Below are 19,900 nucleotides of genomic sequence, written 5' to 3' on the forward strand. Positions count from 1 at the left end.
GTGGGTCTTAAATTCCAGGCTAAGGAACTTAAATTTATCCTAGAGGTAACAGGGAGTCACTGAAGATTTTAGAGCAAAGGAAATTGCAAATTTTCTTACTGGACAAAAAATGGTTACAGCAGCTTTCTTTGTGGTGTCAAAGAATTGGAAATCAAGGAGATGTCCATCAATTGGGAAATGGCTGAGCAAAGTGTGGTATATGAATGTAATGGAATACTATTGTTCTATAAAAAATGTGAGCAGTTGAATTTCAGAAAAATCTCACATGACTTACATGAATTCATGCAGAATGGAAGTGAGCAAAACCAGCAGAATATTGTACACAGTAGCAGCAACATTATGTGGATGAGCAATTTTGATAGATCATTGTATTTCTGAGAAGAGCAAAGTCTAACACAATTCAAAAGACTCATGATAGAAAATGCTATCCACATTCAGAGAAAGAACTATGAAGTATAAGTGCAGACTGAAGCACATTATTTTCACTTTTTTATTGTTTTTTTCTCATGTTTTCCCTTTTTGTTTTGATTCTTCTTTCATAACATGATTGATATGGAAATGTTTAATAGGATTGCACATATATAACCTATATCAAATTGGATTGTCATCTTAGGGAGGAGGGAGAAGAAGAAGGAGAAAGAAAAAGTGAACATCAAAATACTATAAAAATAAATGTTTAAAATATATAATATAACATATTATATTACACAAATATAATATAATAAAAATAATATAATGAAATATAAAAATAAATCTTTAAACTAATAAATTAAAAAACTGAAAAAACAAAAAACCCAATGGATACAACAATAAAAAAAAGACCAGCTATGTGAATGACTGGTATGCCCTTTCATTTCCAAGCCACCAAATGGAATTCAAATCATTTTAACTAGATATCCCAAATCTTAAAAAGAACAACCTCCTGGGGCTATTAGTAAGTCTCATTCCTTTTTCTTCCCCAAATTGGTACTTTTATTGGATAGTACTTGCTCAAAAATAGCAGTTCAGCCGCAAATGGGGACGTACATATTGGATGCCAACTCAGTTTACTTTGATTTCTGCTGTACCAGAGCCCTCAAATTTATTTAGGTACCTAATGTTCCCTTCGAGGGTTAAACCAAAACACTGACCAATGTTCAATACTTAATGTGGCAGAATGTTAAATGTGTTGGGTTTACAGGCAGGATATCTTAGATTCACAGCTAGGAGAACAAGGATGGGAGTTTGGGCATTGTGGGTGCAAATGGGAAGAAGTATCTATTTCCATGGTATCACAGATCCATTGTGAGTATTAGAATATTTTTTCCTTCTCTTTTGGAAATACAGAAGCAGATTCCAAGTTGGGCTAAGGCATCATTTGCATTTTTAAAATGTTTAAGAGGTAAACCTGGGAAGGACTGACCTCTTCACACAAGCTTTAATTAAATGAAGATGCTTCCAAAGGAAGGAAACAAGTATTTATTAAGCACATATTATGTGCCAGGCACTGTGCTAAACACTTCACAAATATTAACGAATTTGTTCCTCATAATAACTCTGGAAGGTAGATGCTCTTATTCCCATTTTACAAATGCAGAATTTGACACAGAGGTTAAGTGACATGTCTAAGATCACACAGCTAGTGAATATCTGAAGCTGGATTTGAATTCATTCTTCCAGATTTCAGGTGCAGCATACTATTCATTTGCCTTTTCCAAAGAGAGGGAAATTATACAATTGAAACCCAGTATGTTCCTGTAATTTGTATCTCCACAGCTATGCTTTCCCCAAGGGCAAAGACTATGTATGATTCCTGAACAAACACCCTTTCTTCTCAAGTTTCCGAGTGACATCCAAAATGCTTAACTAATGCCTTTTTATTCATCCATTTGCATTGTCCAATCAAGATAAATAAATAATAACACCAGTGTGAAGTCACAGTATTGCAGATTTAGAGCAAAAAGGAATCTTAGAAATTCGTTAATCTAATATTCTTCATTTATAGGAGGGGAAACTGAGGCTCAGAGAGAGGAAGTAACTTCCCCTGTTCCATAAGCTAGTTTAAGAGGTAAATGTGAACTCTGTAACCACATCCTCTGGGTCTAAATCCAAGGCTCTTTCTATGATCCATACCTCTAGAAATAAGAAAAAGTGGAGCTACTGCCCATTTGGTTCATTTCTCTGGTCCAAGATGGCCACATTGACTGCTCCAAGTTGGACAGAGTAAGAACTGTTGCCAGTCAGCTCTACAAAGACCCTTCTGATTGCAGTGCAAAGAAATACTGTGTGAGACTCCCAGAACTGGGCTCTATAATTAGGCAGGATTTGTGGGTTTGGCTCTGTCAGGCTCAATGTTGGCTCCACATCTGTCAAGATGAAAGATTCCCTACAGGAACTACTGAAGGAGGAAGGCAGAAATGGGTTAATTACACAAGACAGGGATGATTCCGGCAGGAAATAAATTAAACAGATGGGCGGTCTGTCCCTCTTCCAGCTTGGATGTTGTCTTGCCACTAACCACTCTGTTATAAAACCCATCTGAATGGGTTTGCGCTCCAGAAAATTAGGTAGAGATAATCATGAAAACAAGCTATAAAACCAACGTGAGTTCTTTTCTGTTTTGTGGAATGAGGCAAAATAAATCTGGTGGTAACAGTGAATGAGCAGTAGCTTTATTTCTCAGCCTTAGACTTGGTTCAGCAGGGTCTGGATCTCACTGGGAGTTGGGACTAGAACTGCTACTTTTGCTAACTTTGCCGCTCTCTATTTCTCCTTTCCAGGCTTGAAGACTCACTGCTCAGTACTGTCTTAAAATAATATTTTTCCCTTAATGATCTACTGGTATGGGTTGATATTGTGTTGTTGTGACCTGCTTATTTCTAGAAGTGACTAAGTTGTGATGGTTAATAATTATTTGTTAGTGATTTAGTCAATCCAGTAGAGTAAGTTAGTAAACAAAAATTTATTATTTATGTTCCAAGCACTGTGCTAAATGCTGGGGGTGCAAAAAAAGGCCTAAAACATAGTTGTTAACCTCAAGGAACTTCTATCAGAATGGGGGAAATTACATGTAAATAATCATGTTTGCACAACATATGTATACACATATAATATAACATCTGTTTTCAAATATAATACATAACCAATTGTGCATATATGCTACTATATGTTTATGTGTGCAACAGACATACATGCATACATATACATGCCATTACTTACCAGCCTACATGTACACAAAATACAATAACATGTATGTTATTGCATGTATACCATATATTACATAACATTCACGCACAGTGACATAGGTGACATATATATATATATATATATATATATATATATACATACATACATACATACATGAGATGGACATGACTGAAAAATGTCCATAGCTTTATGAACTCATTTGGGGTTTTATTGGTTAAGATGGCTAAGTGGTTGACCATTCCCTTCACCCAGATCATTTGACAGATGAGGAAACTGAGGCAAACAAGGTTAAATGGCTTGCTCAAGGTCACAAGCTAGTCAGTGTTTGAGGTTATGTGAATTATATATGTATAGCAGCATGTGTGAGAAATGACTATTTTTCTCCAGTATTAATAACTAATTACTCAATTAGGACCAAGGTTTCCCCTCCTTTTTTGCTTTCTCATGTGGAAATCAATCAATGTGGGAAATCTTTCTAAAAGACATACTGAACAAGAGTGGCTGAGAACTAATCAAAGACAGTAAAAGATAGTTCAAGTTTGGGCTAATAGGTACATTCCTGCTGATTGTATTTGCTCAAATAGGTCTGGAAAAATGGGCATCCTCCATTTTGTCATATAGATGATATAGAAATTAATAAATCTATTTGACCAAGAAGTGACTGATCCAAGTCACTTACCCAAAGACTCTTACTGTAATATAGCCTACCTGCTCATTATAATATTTATTCTCTCATTGGTTGTTAGCCAATCAGAATTGATTACTACTCCTATTTCAAGGGCATATATAACCTTTAAGCGCACCACCAAGAAGGCTCTTTGGTCAGAGAGTGATGGCCAAATGACCATCCTTTTTAAAATAAATATGGTGACTTTGTTAATAATTTATTAAAATTATTCAATTATGTCTCTGAACTTTTTATATATCACACATGTATGTGTATCTCTCTCTCTCTCTCTCTCTGTAATCACAAAGTACAAATCTCCTAAAAATCTTAGTGTAATTTTATATTTTAGTAACATAAAATTGCACTAAGATATGTAGGATTCCCTATATACAGTATAATTGGAACAGAGCATTAACAGTTGAGGAGGTCCAATTAAGCCCTGAAGATATCTAGTATACCTCATGAGGAAGAGGGCAGGAGACATCTAGGCACTGGGAGAACCAGGAGAAAGACACGAAATCAGGGGATAGAGTGTTCTGTTTATGTTTAATAGCCAGGAGGCCAGTGTCATTGGATTGAAGAGAATGTGTAGACAATAAGATATTAGAAGACTAGAAATGTAGGAGTGGGCTGGGTCATGATGGGATTTCAAAACCAAACAGAGTATTTTGTATTTTATCCTAGAAACCATAGGGAACCATTGGAGTTTATTGACTAGGAGGGATAATATGGTCAAACTTATGCTTTGATAAGCTCAATTTGACAGTTAAATAGGAGAGATTTGCAACAGAAAATCATGAAATAAGGAGGTGAAACATAGTATTGACAGATAAGGAAGTCATAGCTCCTCTTATTTAATGAGATCACATATTGTATAAAATTACTCTCTCCCTCCCTTATGCGAACCTCAGTACAAGCCTTGGGGAACATGGCCCCATACTAGGAACTGAGTCTCTTAATTGCCACCTGCAGTGATCCCCTTATTCCCACCATACCTGCTTGGGAGTATGTAGCAGCTCCTCGGCCATGGCTGTGGCGGTGATAGCCTTGTTAACTTCAGAGCTGGGCTGGAGGAAGACTGACAATCCCGCCACCAGTTGGACGCCAAGGTCCGTCACCGCCACTTTGTCATCCAAGACCGTCACAGTCTTCTCAGCCAGGATGGAATCAGAAAGGGGTGACAGAACCTTTAGACACAAAACAAAGTCTTAGGTGACAGCATGGATTGATTGATTGCTAGCAATATTTTCTGGCTCATTAAGGTCCTTCTCAGTCCAGTTAAATCTTTATACCTGGGGAAACATAACACCCTCCCTAAGAAGAAAACACATACTGTGAACCGCAATCTCATTCTGCTGCTAGTATCCACTCCTCCCCCATCCAATATTCCCCCTTTACTAGTTTGGCTATTGAGCTACAATTTTGCCTCATTTTATTTAAAAAAAAAAAAAAAAAAAAAGAGAGATCTGAAAAGTTTTGCATAAGACCTTTAAACAAAAATTCTCAAATCACATTTTATGGGCACTGGGGAAAATTAGCTATTCAGAGGAAATAGAAGGTCAGAAAAAGAGGTCACTTAAGATTCTTCTGTGGATTAGAGTCTTTTTTATTATGTAAACAACCACCTCTAAGGGAATTTATGGGGTAGCACAGCAGAATAAAGCCTATTCCACTGAAACAGGAAGAAGAGTTCTGGTCCTAACCTTGGCATTTAATAGGACTTCAAGGGCTATGTTTTCATTCTCTGCAACATGAAAAGATCAATGATCTTTAAAGTCCTTTCCAGTTCTCTAGCAATCTAAAATGTTTCCTTAAATTGGATTTTCAAATTTGGATTTGTGAATCCAAATTTATAAGAATACAATTAATTTATTATTAATTATATTTAGATATAATTATGTATTTATTATATATATAGTGTTATATAATAATAAAATTATATATAATTAATATAAGAATAAAATTAATAAATAAAAATATAGTATTTAATAATATATAATTAATATAATTATTATGAGAATAAAATTAATTAATAAATAAATGGTGGAAGAAAAGAACAGTTTTCTAAGGAAGCAATCTAAGCTATCAATAGTCATATGAAAAAAAACCATCCAAATGATTAATAATGAAAGAAAAGCAATTTAATAGCAATGCTGAGGTTCTACCTTCTACTTCTCAGATTGGTCAAGTTGGCAAAAAAAAAAAAAAAAAAAAAGGAAAATGACAAATGTTTGAGGAGATTCGGGAAAACAGGCACATTAATGCATTGTTGGTAAAGTTGTGTGTTTTTCCAGCCATTCCAGAAAGCAATTGGGAACTGTGCCCAAGAAGTTATTATACCATTTGCATAGTCTGACTCAGCAATGCAATTACTAGGATTATATCCCAAATTGCTTAAAGAAAGAGAAGAAAGACTTATATGTACAAAAATATTTAGAGAAGTTCTTTATGTAGGGACAATGGGCTAGAAACTAAGAAAATGCCTATTTGGGGAATGACTATATAAATTATGGCATATGAATATAATGGGATATTATTGTTCTAAAAGAAATGATAAGAAGAATGTTTTTGGAGAAACTTAGGAAAAATTGTATGACAGGATACAGAGTAAAGCAAGCAGAACTGAGAGAACAATTTCTCCAATTACAACAATATTGTAAAGAAAAATGTTTTGAAGATTTTAGGAACTCTGATTAACAAAATAACCAACCATGTTTCCAGTGGGCCAATAAAACCTACCTCCTGAATGAGATACATATGTATAATAAGATACATATTTTTAGACATAGCTAATTTGGAAATTTGTTTTGCTTGACTGTATATATATATATATATATATATATATATATATATATATATATATGTTACAAAGTTTTTTAAAAAAATGTATTGGAGAGGGAGGAGAGAGAAAAATAAATATTTGCTAATTTAAAGATAAGTTTAAAATATAAAAGAAGGGATCAGTCCTATCAATTACAGCTTTCCAAGACCAATCTCTAGAGGGAATGGGTCCCTATTACCACAGATCTCAAACAGAGGTTGGATGATCAATTGTTGGGCATGTTGTAAATAGGAATACTGCTCATATACAGGGTAGACTACAACAAGGCTTCTTAATTTTTTTCTGTTTGTGACCTCCTTTTTAGCCAAGAATTTTTGAAATAATTCTGAGTAAAAAAAAAATATATATATATATATATAATATATAAAATAAAATGAATATATGATAAATATATAATAGACAACATATATAATATTATATGTAATATAATAATATATAATAAAATAAATATAAATCAAAAGTATAAAAATAAGTGTAGAAATAATTTACTGATAATAAATCATAATTTCAAGACTTCCACATTTGGTTATGAGATCCCACATAGCAATTGGGTCACAGAGAATTCCTGAGGTCCTCTGAAGTTCTGAGTTCCTGTATTATCTGGATAAGATAACTTTTTAAGGTATTTTCTAGATCATTCCAAAGAGCAAGAAAGAATAAATTAGGGGTCTTTATTGATCCTTGAAATAATTCTTTATGGTAGATGCTGTTATTACCTCCATTTTACAGATAAAGAAGCAGATGCTTCTTACCTGTACTGTCGTCATGCCAACTTCTCGTCCAATCAAAACCCGCCCTTCCTGAAGCTTGGCAATGTGTGGTTCCTCCAATTTCATGAAGTCTGTTACCAGGTCAGTAATGTCAAACTGCCAGTCAGGGCTCAGTAAATATCTCAGTTGACCCCAAGGATTGGCATCCTCAGAAACAAACTGGGTGAGGACTCGGACCATTGCATGTTGGTACTGGAGGGCACAGCCCCTGCCTCTTCTCTCCTCATCATCTTCATCATCACTGTCTCTTGTGGGTCTGAAATGAAAGGTAGGAGTAGAATCAGAAGAGTAGAGTAGAAAAGAACTTTAACATCAGCTGGTTCAAACTCTTTACCTAAGATCTACATAAATCCAAAACAACAAATAATTAGTAAGTCCTCACTATGTGCCAGGGCTGTGATGAGCACGAAGGATATGGAGAAAGGAAAAAACTATCCTCAAGAATCTTAATTCCAATGGGGAAAAACAGTATGTATACAAAAAGGAATAAAATAAAAGCTAGACTTGATATAACAAGATTTGCAAAGTGCTTTATAAATGTTATCCCATTTTATCTCCCAACAGGTCTGTGAGGCAGGTTCTATTATTATCCAAATTTTACAGATTAAGAAAGTGTTAAGGGCCAGGTCAATTCTCCAAGAGCCTCCACAATTGTGGATCATAACATCTGAAGGCGTTGCAAGGCAGCTTTTGCTGACACAGGTGTTGCAGACTGGGAGTGGGAATGAGATAAATAGGAGGCAGAGGGAAGAGGAGAAAGATCAGACAATGCAATGGCCTCTCTGTCAGAGAAATCAGAGAACACAACTGCCTCTCAGTCTCCTTGTATCCTCCTCTCACAAGAGGAGATTCATTCTGGGTTGGATCTCCAGTAGCCGCTGTCAGGTGGCTCCCGTGTATTCCAACATATGGCGCCTGAATGTGGAGTAAAAATTACAAGAAGAACCAGAGCTGTTCATGAGAAGGATCCTTCTAGAGTTAAGGAAGAAGAGCCCCGGTAAGACTTTTTTAGTTGGGGTAATTAAATATATTAAAGGGCCGAGCCAGGAGACTGATGAGAGACTTAAATGCCTGTTCTGACTACAATCCTCTTCTCCATTTGAAAGTTTGCTTTCATGATATTTCAAGATCAACACCTGCTACAACCACCCAGAAGTGATAGTGATGCTTGCATTCCTCAGTATGCAGACCATGCTGTGTGTGTGGGAAATAACAGCATAAAACAAACAAACAAACAAACAAAAAAAACGGGGAATTGTTAAGGGATAGGGCAATTCTCTGAGAGTCTCCACAATTGTGGATCTTAGTATCTGAAGTTGCAAGGCAGCCTTTGCTGACACAGGTATTGTGGACTAGGAATGAGATAAATTGGAAGCAGAGGGAGGAGGAGGGACGTCAGACAACGCAACGGCCTCTCAAGTCAGAGAGGTCAGAGAACAGCAACTGCCTCTCAGTCTCTTTGTATCATCCTCTCATAAGAGGAGATCCATTCTGGGTTGGATGTCCAGCAGCCACTGTCAGGTGGCTCCCATGTGTTCCAACAGCTCTCCTGAATTACAACACAGAAATAAAGTGATTTATCTAGAATTACATAGCTAGTAAGTGTCTGAAACAGGATTTGAACTCAGATCTTGATGCCAGGTTTACTCACTGTGCCAATCAGCTGCTCTTTATACCATGTATAAACAGAATCGAAGGAAACAACCTTAGCAAGGAAAAGGAATTAGTTGGAATGAGTGAAAATGCTACTTGTAGAAAATGCATCTTTAATGAATTATGAGAGGCAGGGGTAAAAAATCCTTTCAGGCATCGGTGACAGCCAATGCAAAGGTGGGGTGTAGTAAGAGATGAAAAGTCAGTTGTAAGGAATTAGTAGTAAATCAGTATTATGAGTGTAGGTTACTGAATATAATGAGAAGACTAGAAAGATAGAAAGAGACCGTATTATATTTCTGACATGTAGCATGGCAACATAGACACTGGATTAGGAATAATAAAATATGTTTTAGCCTTAGTTTTGATATGTACTTTCTGGCTAAAACATATTTTATTATTCCTAATCCAGTGTCTATGTCTCCATGGGACCTCTTTGAGATTCAGTTTACTAACTTGTAAATGAAGGTAATGATATCCACACACCTACATAACCAATTCATGGAGAGGCAATTACTCCATAAAGAGCAACGAACACCTGGGTCCCACTACCTTTGGTTAACTATTTCTAGTGCCCCACAGGGCATTCGATCTCTTATTGGACACCTCTAATTTTATTTTTTCCTCAATAGTATTTTATTTTTTAAATATATTTAAAAGCAGTTTTCCATCTTCATTTTTGTAAGACTCTATGTTCCAAATTTTTCTCCCTCCCTTCCACACCTCTCCCATTCCCAAAACAGCAAGCATTCTGATATAGAGTGAATATTGACAGCTCCAATTTTAAAGAATATTTTCCTTTAATTGGGAAAACTTACATGCATTGTTGTCATTGCCGTTTTAAGAAACGACAAAGTACAAACCTTATTATATTTTTCTTCCTTGGCAGCCTTTGAAATATCTGAAGACAGTGAGCATGTCTCCTCTTAGTCTTTTCAATTATCAATTTCTTCAAGTCTTTTTCATGTGATACATTCCTAGTCTTTTACAGTACTTGGCACATAGTAAATGCTTAATAAATGCTCATTCATTCATGCATTTATTCACCATATTGACAGACCTCCTCATTTGTCTCTTGAAATGAAAGGCATAGAGGTAGTATTTACATGGCACTTTAAGGCTTGATACCTCCTGTATCATCAAGGATATAGTCCTGGGATTTGGGGATGGAGGAATTAGGGCAGGAAATTGGTTTTCAGATTCCTAGAAACAAAGGGACAAGCAAGTGTCTACCAGTCATTTACTGCCCAAAGCTCTGTAGGGGTGTGGTGACTTATATCAGTGGTTACCCACTTTTTAGCAATCAGATATATGAAAATCTGGACTAACATACACAGCAGGTCACCAATTTTCTTTAAAATGATTGATGTTGGGGGTGCTTTAAACAAGGTGATCTTTTATTGCATTAAAATTTAATCTATTTTACAAATAAAAAAATTTATAAGTGACTTTTCAGAAGATCATATTTTATAAGGCAGATTCACTTTGCTCATTTTGGGAGAATAAAATAAACTTCAAAAACACAAGGTAAAAATGAACTCGGAGTCATTTGGGAGAGTTGCTTTTCAGGGTACAAGTAAAAGCATGTGATATAGTGAATTAAGTGTTGGGGTCAGCATCAAGAAAATCTGGGTTCAAATCCTGTCTTGGACAAATGCTCACTTTGTGACTTAACTTTTGTCCCTCTTAGCTTCCCCATCCATAAAATGGGGATAATAAAAGTATCTAAGTCACAGGAGGAGGATCAAATGTAAAGTGCTTTATTTGTCAAATGAAACTATTACTAGCCAGTGTAGGACATCCAGAAGACCTGAATTCAGATGCCACCTGAGCCTCATATCAGTAAAATGGGGATAATAATTGTGTCTAGTTGATTAGTTTGATGTGAGGACTAAATGAGATAATTTAAGTAAAGTGATTTACTGGGTGAATGTGAATAGATATAATAGCTAACAGTTATATAATACTTGGCTGCTAGATGGTATAGTGAATAGAGAATTAGTCTTAAACTCAGGAAAACTTGAATTCCAATTCTGCCTGTCAACTTATTGGTTATATGAGCTTGGGCAAGTCACTTAACCTTAAGCCTCAATTTTTCACCTCGAAATGGTGAGCTTCTCCAGTATCTCTGCCAAGAAAACCCCAAATAGAATCATGATAAGTTGGAAAGGAACAAAATGATTGAAAAACCACAACATGTAACTCTTACAATATGCCTGACATTGTGTTAAGTGCTTTAAATTATTATCTCATTTGATCCTGACAATTTTACCAAGCAGAGGTGGTAATATTCCCATTTTACAAGGAAGAAAACTGAAGCAAACAGAGATTTTAAAAATGCCTCATTCAGTATCACATTGCTAGTAAATGTCTGAGGCTAGATTTCAATTCATGCCTTCAGACATTACCCAATGCATTATCTAGCTGCCCATGGAGATGTTTATACCTCTATTTCCTGAATCCTCAAATTGGATCACTTGGATTGAGGAAAGATATTTTTTTAAATAGAGAACTATGATCTCATGAATAAAAAGATTTGGAGTTGGGAAGATCCTGGTAACTCCTTAAGATCCTATGCCAAGAAGTTGTAAAGAGTGGATTCATCCCTCTACCTGAAGTCAGAATGATATGAGTTAAAATCCAGTTTCAGATACTTAGTAGTTGTGTATCTCTGGACAAGACATGCTACTGTTGTCTGCCTCAGTTTCCTCATCTGTAAAATAGCATCTTAACCTTTCCCTCTCAGGACCATTGTAAAGATCAAATGGGATAATATATGTGAAGTTCTTTGCAAATCTTGAAGTAGTATATGAATGTTATTAAATGACTCATCTACATTAGTCAGTCAGTCATCAAGTGTTTATTAAACCCTTACACTGTGCTAAGCCCCGGGAAGCTTCCATCCTGGGAGTTCCTTCCACTAATGAAATCATAAGTCTGTACCAAAATGTTTATGATTTTATTAAATTTTATTAAGCCCTTTGCATACCTTCTTTGCTTGAAATTGGAGCCATTATGGAAAATTATTCATTCTGACTCCAAACAGTGCCAAGGGCTGGAATGCTCCCCACTTTCATTTTAAAAGAAGGCATAGGAATGAAGGCTTGACACAAACAATTGATAAAACAATAGCTAGCATTTATTTGACACCTACTATGTGCCAAGAACTTTGCAGATATTAATTCACTGTTCCTCATAACAACTCTGGGAGGTAGATGGCTTTTATTTTTACAGTTGAAGGAATTGAAACAGTTTGCCAAGATCACACTGCCAGTTCCAGCATCTTATTCAATTGCCAGATATAGATTAAGCACCTTCTATATGGCAGGCATTGTGTTCCGTGCTGGAGATAATGAAACAGATACTGATTGAGAAGCTAGGAACGGACATTGTCAGAGGGGAGACAAGGTGTATAAATACATATGGTCTGACCTCTTATTGGAAACGATGGGCACTCTCCAGGCCTTGACTTGGCTCAGTTCTGTGTCAGAGATCTCGATTTGTAGAGGGAGGCGGGGTACCCAGACTGTGATCTGCAGCGGGGCGCTCAAATATTGATAGGTGAAATTCACAAGGGCATCCACCTTCCCTTTGATTTCTTTGCCATTGACAAAAACATAGTCACATCGGTCTGACACCTAAAGAGAGAGAAAGTGGGAAAGGAAGAAAATTGAGGAGGACCGGAATATCATCTTTCATCTTCCTTAGTAGAACAGGTTAGGTGCTTCTTGAGAAAGAAATATCAAAATCACCCAATCTACTACATGAACTGAAACCTCTCTCAAACTGTTAGGCCATGGGAATAGCTAAACTTGGACGAGGAATCTATAGCAAAAATCCCAAGAATTGGAATCTTCCATTGCCACAGTATCAAGGTACCATGCCTGGCTTGCATTTTGCTTCCTTTTCATCTAATTACACTTTTTGATCAAGTGAACTATTGTTTACTACTGTGAAAGTATCACTTTTTTCCCCTGTTTCTATGAATCTTGATAAGATCATATTTGTAAAGGGTTTAGAATAATGCCTGGCACATAGTCATCACTTAATCTTGTTTCTTTTTTCTTTTACTAGAAAAAACTCTTATCATGTTTCCGCCTTTCAGATCCTGGATTGTCTCTTTGAATATATTTTCTTTTCTTAAAAATGTAAATTTTTGTTATAAATATTCATAATATTATATAAAGACATTGTTAACACAATTTTCAATTATATTAATAATATATCAATATCGTATTACATTAACATATTAAATGATACAATATAATATGAATATAATATTGTTATAGCATCAATAATATTTTATAATTACAAGTAATTACAATATACCATCAATGATATTTTATAACTACAAGTAATTATAACATCTATAGTATTTGATAATTACAATTATAATATAACATTAATAGTACATTATAATTACTTGCAATTATAAAATAACATCAATGCTATTTTATAATTACAAGTAATTATATGATATCAATAAAATTTTATTATTATAATTACAAAATAAAATCAATGGTATATTATCATTACAAATAATTATAATAAAACATCAATAGTACCTTATAATTACAAGTGATGATAATATGACAAATAGCATTTTATAGTTACAATTATAAGATAACATCACTAATATTTTATAATTACAAATAATTTTAATATAACATCAATTGTACTTTATTATTATAGGTAATTTTAATATGACAGAAATAGTATTTTATAATTATAAATCATTATACTATAACATCAATAGTATATTATGATTATAAACAGTTATACTGATACATTATAATATTAAAATAAAATATGAATATATCATATTGTAAATATTTATAATAAATAACTTACATTGCAATACTATAATAATGTTATTAATGTATAATCATTAACATATAATTATCTGATAATCATTTAATATTGTTATATTTTAGGATAAACAATATTGTGCTATATAATTGTGTAATAATATATACATAATATTATACAATATTAAACACCAATCAATTAAAGAAGTCACATGGCATGGTAGATAGAAAGATGTCCTTAGAACCAGGAGGATCTGATACATACCAGCAGTATGACTCTGGACTATGTGCCTAACGTCTCATTGCTTTAGACTATTCTCTAAGTCTATAAGTTTACTAGACTTGCATTGGCAAAACCAATTTTCTTATCCAGTAGATCTTTATACCAATGAAATTATAGACCCTTTCCCTTATTTCCTACAATTTTCTTCAAAAGTAACAACTTAATACAACTTGCTTTGCAACTGTGATCTATTGATGAATTTAAAAACACCGTGACTGTCAGGGTAAGCAATGTGGTACAAGAGAAAGGATGCTGGCTTTTTGAGAAAGGGTATGGGTTTGAATTCTGGCTTGGATACTACCTGTGTCCTTCCAAAGTCATTTAGCATCCCAGTTTCATCTTTCTGATAAACTGGAGAGAGAGCTGTTCTCAAAGCCCAGAAGACTAAAAGTCAAGTCCCACCTTGACACTTATTGCCTATGTGACCCTCTCATAGTATTCTAGGGAAGCTTACGATGATAAGTTTCAGAAAGGATGCTGATCAGCATTGTTGCAGTGACTTTGCAACGGTAATGATATCAGAGGTCCAGTCTCTATGCCCTGTCCATAAAATATCTGAATTAACTGAGCTCTTAAGCCTCTTTTGGACTTCAAATCAGGACCCCTTTCTCCTCTGCCAGCAAGGCACAAAACAATGCATTCTACTCAGGTAACCACTGGTTGAGCTGAAGGTGCTCTCAATCCTGTATATAATTTCTCTCCAAATCGGCTCTTTCCTGGCTTTTGTTAACTGGACATTCAGAGCTGGAATGAGCCATCCACTCTGTGGGCAGAGTTTTCACCTTGAATCTGGGGCAACAATTCTCTCTGCTACTGAGGAAGCACAGCTGGCTGTGGGCAGATGGGAAAATTTTCTGAGCTGGTTTGGGGACAAGGAGAATAGCCAGGGGCAGGGAAGAAGAGGGCGGGGGAAGAATAGATTAATTTCCTCCCCAATAAAGACGATCAGTTTTTTAAAATGTTTACATTTTGATTAAAGACATAAACTAATTTTAGACACCACAAGTAAATTTGTCATTAGCATGTAAATACTGTCCTGAAATCTAAGCAAGCATTAGCATAATAGCCGTGTAAGAGTTATATCAGTAATCACTTCTTTAATCAATGTTGTAATTTACAGATCATTGACTTTTCTCATTTATTACCTTTCTGAGCACTAGGGGGGAAGGAATCCAACCACTCCAGAATATATAAATAATTAAGAGCAATGCAGAGAGTATGAAGTAGCTGCGTGGGATAAAGTCATTGTCAGCGCTATTCCTAAAGGTGTCATAAACGTCTGGGGAGATCTAGGGGCACATTAATCATACAGTAAGTGGCTTGCAATGGGTGCTGTTGAATTACTAAATGAGCTGCCAGCTCTACAGACTCCAATAGAAAATCCTACAGACATTCCCACTCCCTTTATTTCATTCCCTAGGAATCACTATCTGGTTCTGCACAGTTAATGTTATTGTTATCCGCCAGCCCAAGATTTGGTCAACACTATCATTGGCTCCTCCTGGTAGCTGGCTTGAATCTGCCAGTTGAACATTGATCATTGAAAGGCCACAAGGTGACTTAGTGGTCAACTGCCCCCAATAACCAGGATCTGGCCAGAGAGGTGTTAAACCCAAAGGCATGTGTCCATTTTGCATCTTCAGTTAACCTTTAACTATGAAAGGTTATTTATTTATTTATTTTTTAGAATCAGAGAATCTTAGGGTGAGAGGGAAACTCATTAGTGGTCTAGTTTAATTTATACTTGAACAAAAGTTATTGGATCTTTACTTGAAGATCTTCAGTAAGAAGGAGATCACTAGCTTTGGTCCATTGCAAAAAAAAAAAAAAAAAAATGGCTCTAGAATCAAGGGAGCTGGAATTCAAAGATCTTCTCTAATGCTTATGACCTTAGGCAAATCACAGAACCTTACTGGACCTCAGTTTCCTCATCTGCAAAATGTGAGGACTATACCAGAATAACCTCTAAGTCCCTTCCACTTTTCTATATCTATCAATATGTGAACCTCCACAGATAATTTATTACACTTTGGGACTGTTTTGGTTATGAGAAAAGTTTCTTATTCCTCCCTCCCAGATTTCCTTGTTTCCATTCATTGCTCCTTTGGAGCCAAAAAGAACAAGTCATGCAAACATAGATTTAGAACTGGGAGGGATCTTTAAACATCACCAAGTCCAACCCATAATTTTATAAGTGAGGAAGCCATGGTACATAGAGACTCTAAGGTTTTTACCTAGGATTGAGCTGCTAGTAAGTACTTTGTGTCAGGATCAGAATTTAGAAGTTTCAAGACTTAATATAGGGCATATAGGATATGTCCTTTCTGCTAAACTATGCTGACTCTTCCAGTCTAATTCTACTTCCCAGTCCTCTAAATATTAGAAGATAATCATCATGTCTTCTAGATCCTTTTCTTTTCCAGGTTAAATTTTTTTTCAAGGGATTGTCCCAATCAAATTTCAATATCCATTTGAAATAAACATCTCTGTCCTAGGTGTTCTAGGGAGGGCCTGAAACTGGTTCTCCAATAGTCTTAGATTGAATGAGATAATACTTTGTGTGTGTGTGTGTGTGTGTGTGTGTGTGTGTGTGTGTGTGTGTATGTGTGTATTTCCCCCTTCTTCCTCTCCCCAACTCTCCTCCCTACCAAAGGAACAATTTTTCACCAAATGAGAAGTAAAGAAAAACAATCACACTAATTTTTCTTCCTTTGGCCTACCTGGAGACAAGCTGCCTGATTGGGCAAGTAACATTTTTATAGAAGGCTGGTGAATATTTGCTATTTACTTGCAAATTCATTTATAGAACTATAATTATGAAAATCACTCTATTGTGTAGCACGAGGTCCAAAGAAGGCCATTCACTGTCTATAGTTTTTTATTTGGCACTTAATTACATAGCTTTGCTGTAGTTATTCAGGCATATCTGACTCTCTATGACCCCATTTAGGGCTTTCTTGGCAAAGATACAGGGATGCTTTTCCATTTTTTTCTTCAGATTATTTGACAGATGAGAAAACTGAAGCAAACAGGAGTAAGTGACTTGAACAGGATCACAGCTAATGAGTGTCTGAAGCTAGATTTGAATTTCGGTCTTCTTGACTCCAAACCTGGAACTCTGTCCACTGTGCCATCGAGCTGCTCCATTCAAATAATTAGACTAGTTTTTGTTGAGGTACACCCACACATAAATCCAATTCATCTACAAGTCAAGACAACCCCTTTTTATGTCATTGGTTCTCTTTGAAATGAAGGATGAACCCCACAACCTAGTGAGGTATTGAGGTTTGGTACCTGGGGATTCGTCCTTTTGACACTGTCCATCACTTACTGACTCATGACTAACCCCATGACTTATCTTCCTCCTGTTCTCCACTCCTACGACACTTTCCTAATTCAGGCTTTTGTCAACCCTTGTCTATGTACCATAATTGCCTTCCAATTAGTCTCCCTGCTTCCTATCAATTAATTAAAAAACAATTGCACTATACTAGGTACCCTGCTAACCCCTAAGGATACAAAGAAAGGTAAAAACACTACCTGCTCTCAAGAAATTCATTTTCCTTCCATCTCCAAATTGTCTAGACACCAGGGAAAATAATCTTCAGAAAGCATGTGGCCAATCATATAACTTCTCTACTCAAAAGCAGGGAATTGCCTCTAGGAGAAAATGCAAACTTTGCTAAGGTCCTTCATAATTTACTTCCTATTTCTTTTTCTTCTCTGCTTTTAAATCCTAGCTAAAATTCTACCTTCTGAATTTTTTTCTCAGATTAACTTAACTTGCTTTCCTTCTGAGGCAACCTCCAATTTATCCTGTCTATATCTTCTGTGTATATAGTTGATTACTTGGGGTCTACCCTTTGTATTATAATTTCCATGAGAGTTGGAACTATTTTTACCTTCTTACTTAATAGTGCTTGGCACACAGTAAGTGCTTAATAAGTGCCTGTTGATTGACAGACTAATGTCCTAGAGTTTATTTCACAATGGCCTCAGACACTTACTAGCTGAGACCGTGGGCAAGCCACTTAATTCTTTTTGCCTTGGTTTCCTCATCTGTTAAATGAGCCAACTAGTCCTGTATCTCTGCCAAGAAAACCTCAAATGGGGTCACTAAGAGTTGGAAAAATGACTGAACAAAAATTTCACAATACTTTCCTTTATACAAACTACATTTCAGCCAAACTGTCTTATTTTTTTGTACAACCCTATCTTTCATCAATGCTCATTTGTTTAACCTTTTCCCCCATGCTTGGCATGCGCTCCAGCTATGCGAATGGAGTCTAAAACCTCTTCTGTGGGTAATAGATAACTTTAAGTAGTTATCTCAACTTTTCCTTTAAAAAGTCCATATCAATTAGAACTAGGGATAGCTTAGAGACATCTAATCCAATTTTCTCAATTTGCTAAGGAGGAAACTCAGGATAGTTAAATTACCTTTTATATAAGGTCACTTGGGAAGGATAAATAGCAGAGCTGGGTTTCAAACTCCCTTCTTCCTTCTTCAAATTCAGTGCCTTTTATACAATACCATGCTGTCTCCCTCAGCCAAGAGGGAATAGAAAAAGCCCTGCTCTAAGTGATGAGTTCTCTAGTCCCAGGTCAGTTACTGTCGGTCAGTGCCCATTATGTGCCAGGTACTATACTAGGTGTTGGAGATAAAAAGAAAAAATCTGCTCTTAATGAACTTGAACTTTTTGGGGGGATATATGTGTAAATATGACTATATACTGAACAAAGGCAAAATTAATCCACTAAAATTGTATTAATTAAAATGAGGTAAATTAGAGAGGGAAAGTATCAGTAGTTGGAGTCATCAAAAAAAAAATGCTTTGTATAGAAGACAGTTCCTTTAAGCTCTTTCGGAGTTTCATTTCTGTGTTCCCAGAACACAACATAGTGTCTGGTTCATAGTAGTTTGATAACTACTTGTGTGTTTATTGATAGACAGTGGGTTGATAGCAAAAATGGGAAATTGATAGTGGAACACAGATATAGAGGGAGTACATTCCAGGCATGCAAAAGATTAAGACCAAAGGCACAGAGATGGAAAGAGAAGAGGAGGAGAAGGAAATAAGCATTTATTAAGTATCTCAATGCCAAGCACTTTGCTAAACACTTTATAAATATTATTTCATTTGATAGGAGAAGAAATGTCCCCATATGAAGAACAGAGAACCTAGTTTGAGTAGACATTCTATTTAGAATATCTATTGACATGAATGAAGTTAGAGAGGTTGTTGCCAAGTTTTAAAGGGCTTCAAAAGTCAGAGGACTTTGCATTTTATTTTGTGTTTAATTTTAATTTGTAACTTTGTATTTGTATTTATTTTGTATTTTATTTTGGCAATAGGAAGCCATTAGAGCTCTCTGAGTAGGGAAGTAACTCTTCAGAGCTAAACTTAAGGAAATTACCTAACTAGCTTTGTGATTTTGGATAATCTATTTCATTTCTCTTGCTTTTGTTTTTCTCATTTATAAAACAGATGGCAACATGATCGCTAAACTTATTTTTTGTTCATTTTATTAAACTTAAAAAGAACACAAACAAAAAAATCCACCCCGTTTTTCTCTATGACTAAATATTTCTACCACTACAAAAATCATTTAATCTTAAAGATGAATAAGATCTCTTACTTATAGCTGAGGAATTCTACAACCCTTTTGCCCCATGCCAACACACACCAA

General features: G+C 35.5%; 1 protein-coding gene across 1 annotated transcript in view; it reads right to left on the bottom strand.

Annotated features, from left to right (window-relative positions):
• The window catches only part of TMEM132C (transmembrane protein 132C), a 500,219-nt gene that overhangs the window by 12,814 nt on the left and 467,505 nt on the right, over positions 1–19,900 (bottom strand). Inside the window, exons 6-8 of the mRNA XM_012542340.3 lie at positions 12,551–12,756; positions 7,448–7,721; positions 4,849–5,040 (exon numbers count right to left, since the gene is read on the bottom strand). Of these exons, the coding sequence (XP_012397794.2) occupies positions 4,849–5,040; positions 7,448–7,721; positions 12,551–12,756 (672 nt within the window). The remainder of the gene's footprint in view (positions 1–4,848; positions 5,041–7,447; positions 7,722–12,550; positions 12,757–19,900) is intronic.

The sequence above is a fragment of the Sarcophilus harrisii genome, chromosome 1 (assembly GCF_902635505.1).
Source record: "Sarcophilus harrisii chromosome 1, mSarHar1.11, whole genome shotgun sequence".
NCBI classification, from domain to species: domain Eukaryota; kingdom Metazoa; phylum Chordata; class Mammalia; order Dasyuromorphia; family Dasyuridae; genus Sarcophilus; species Sarcophilus harrisii.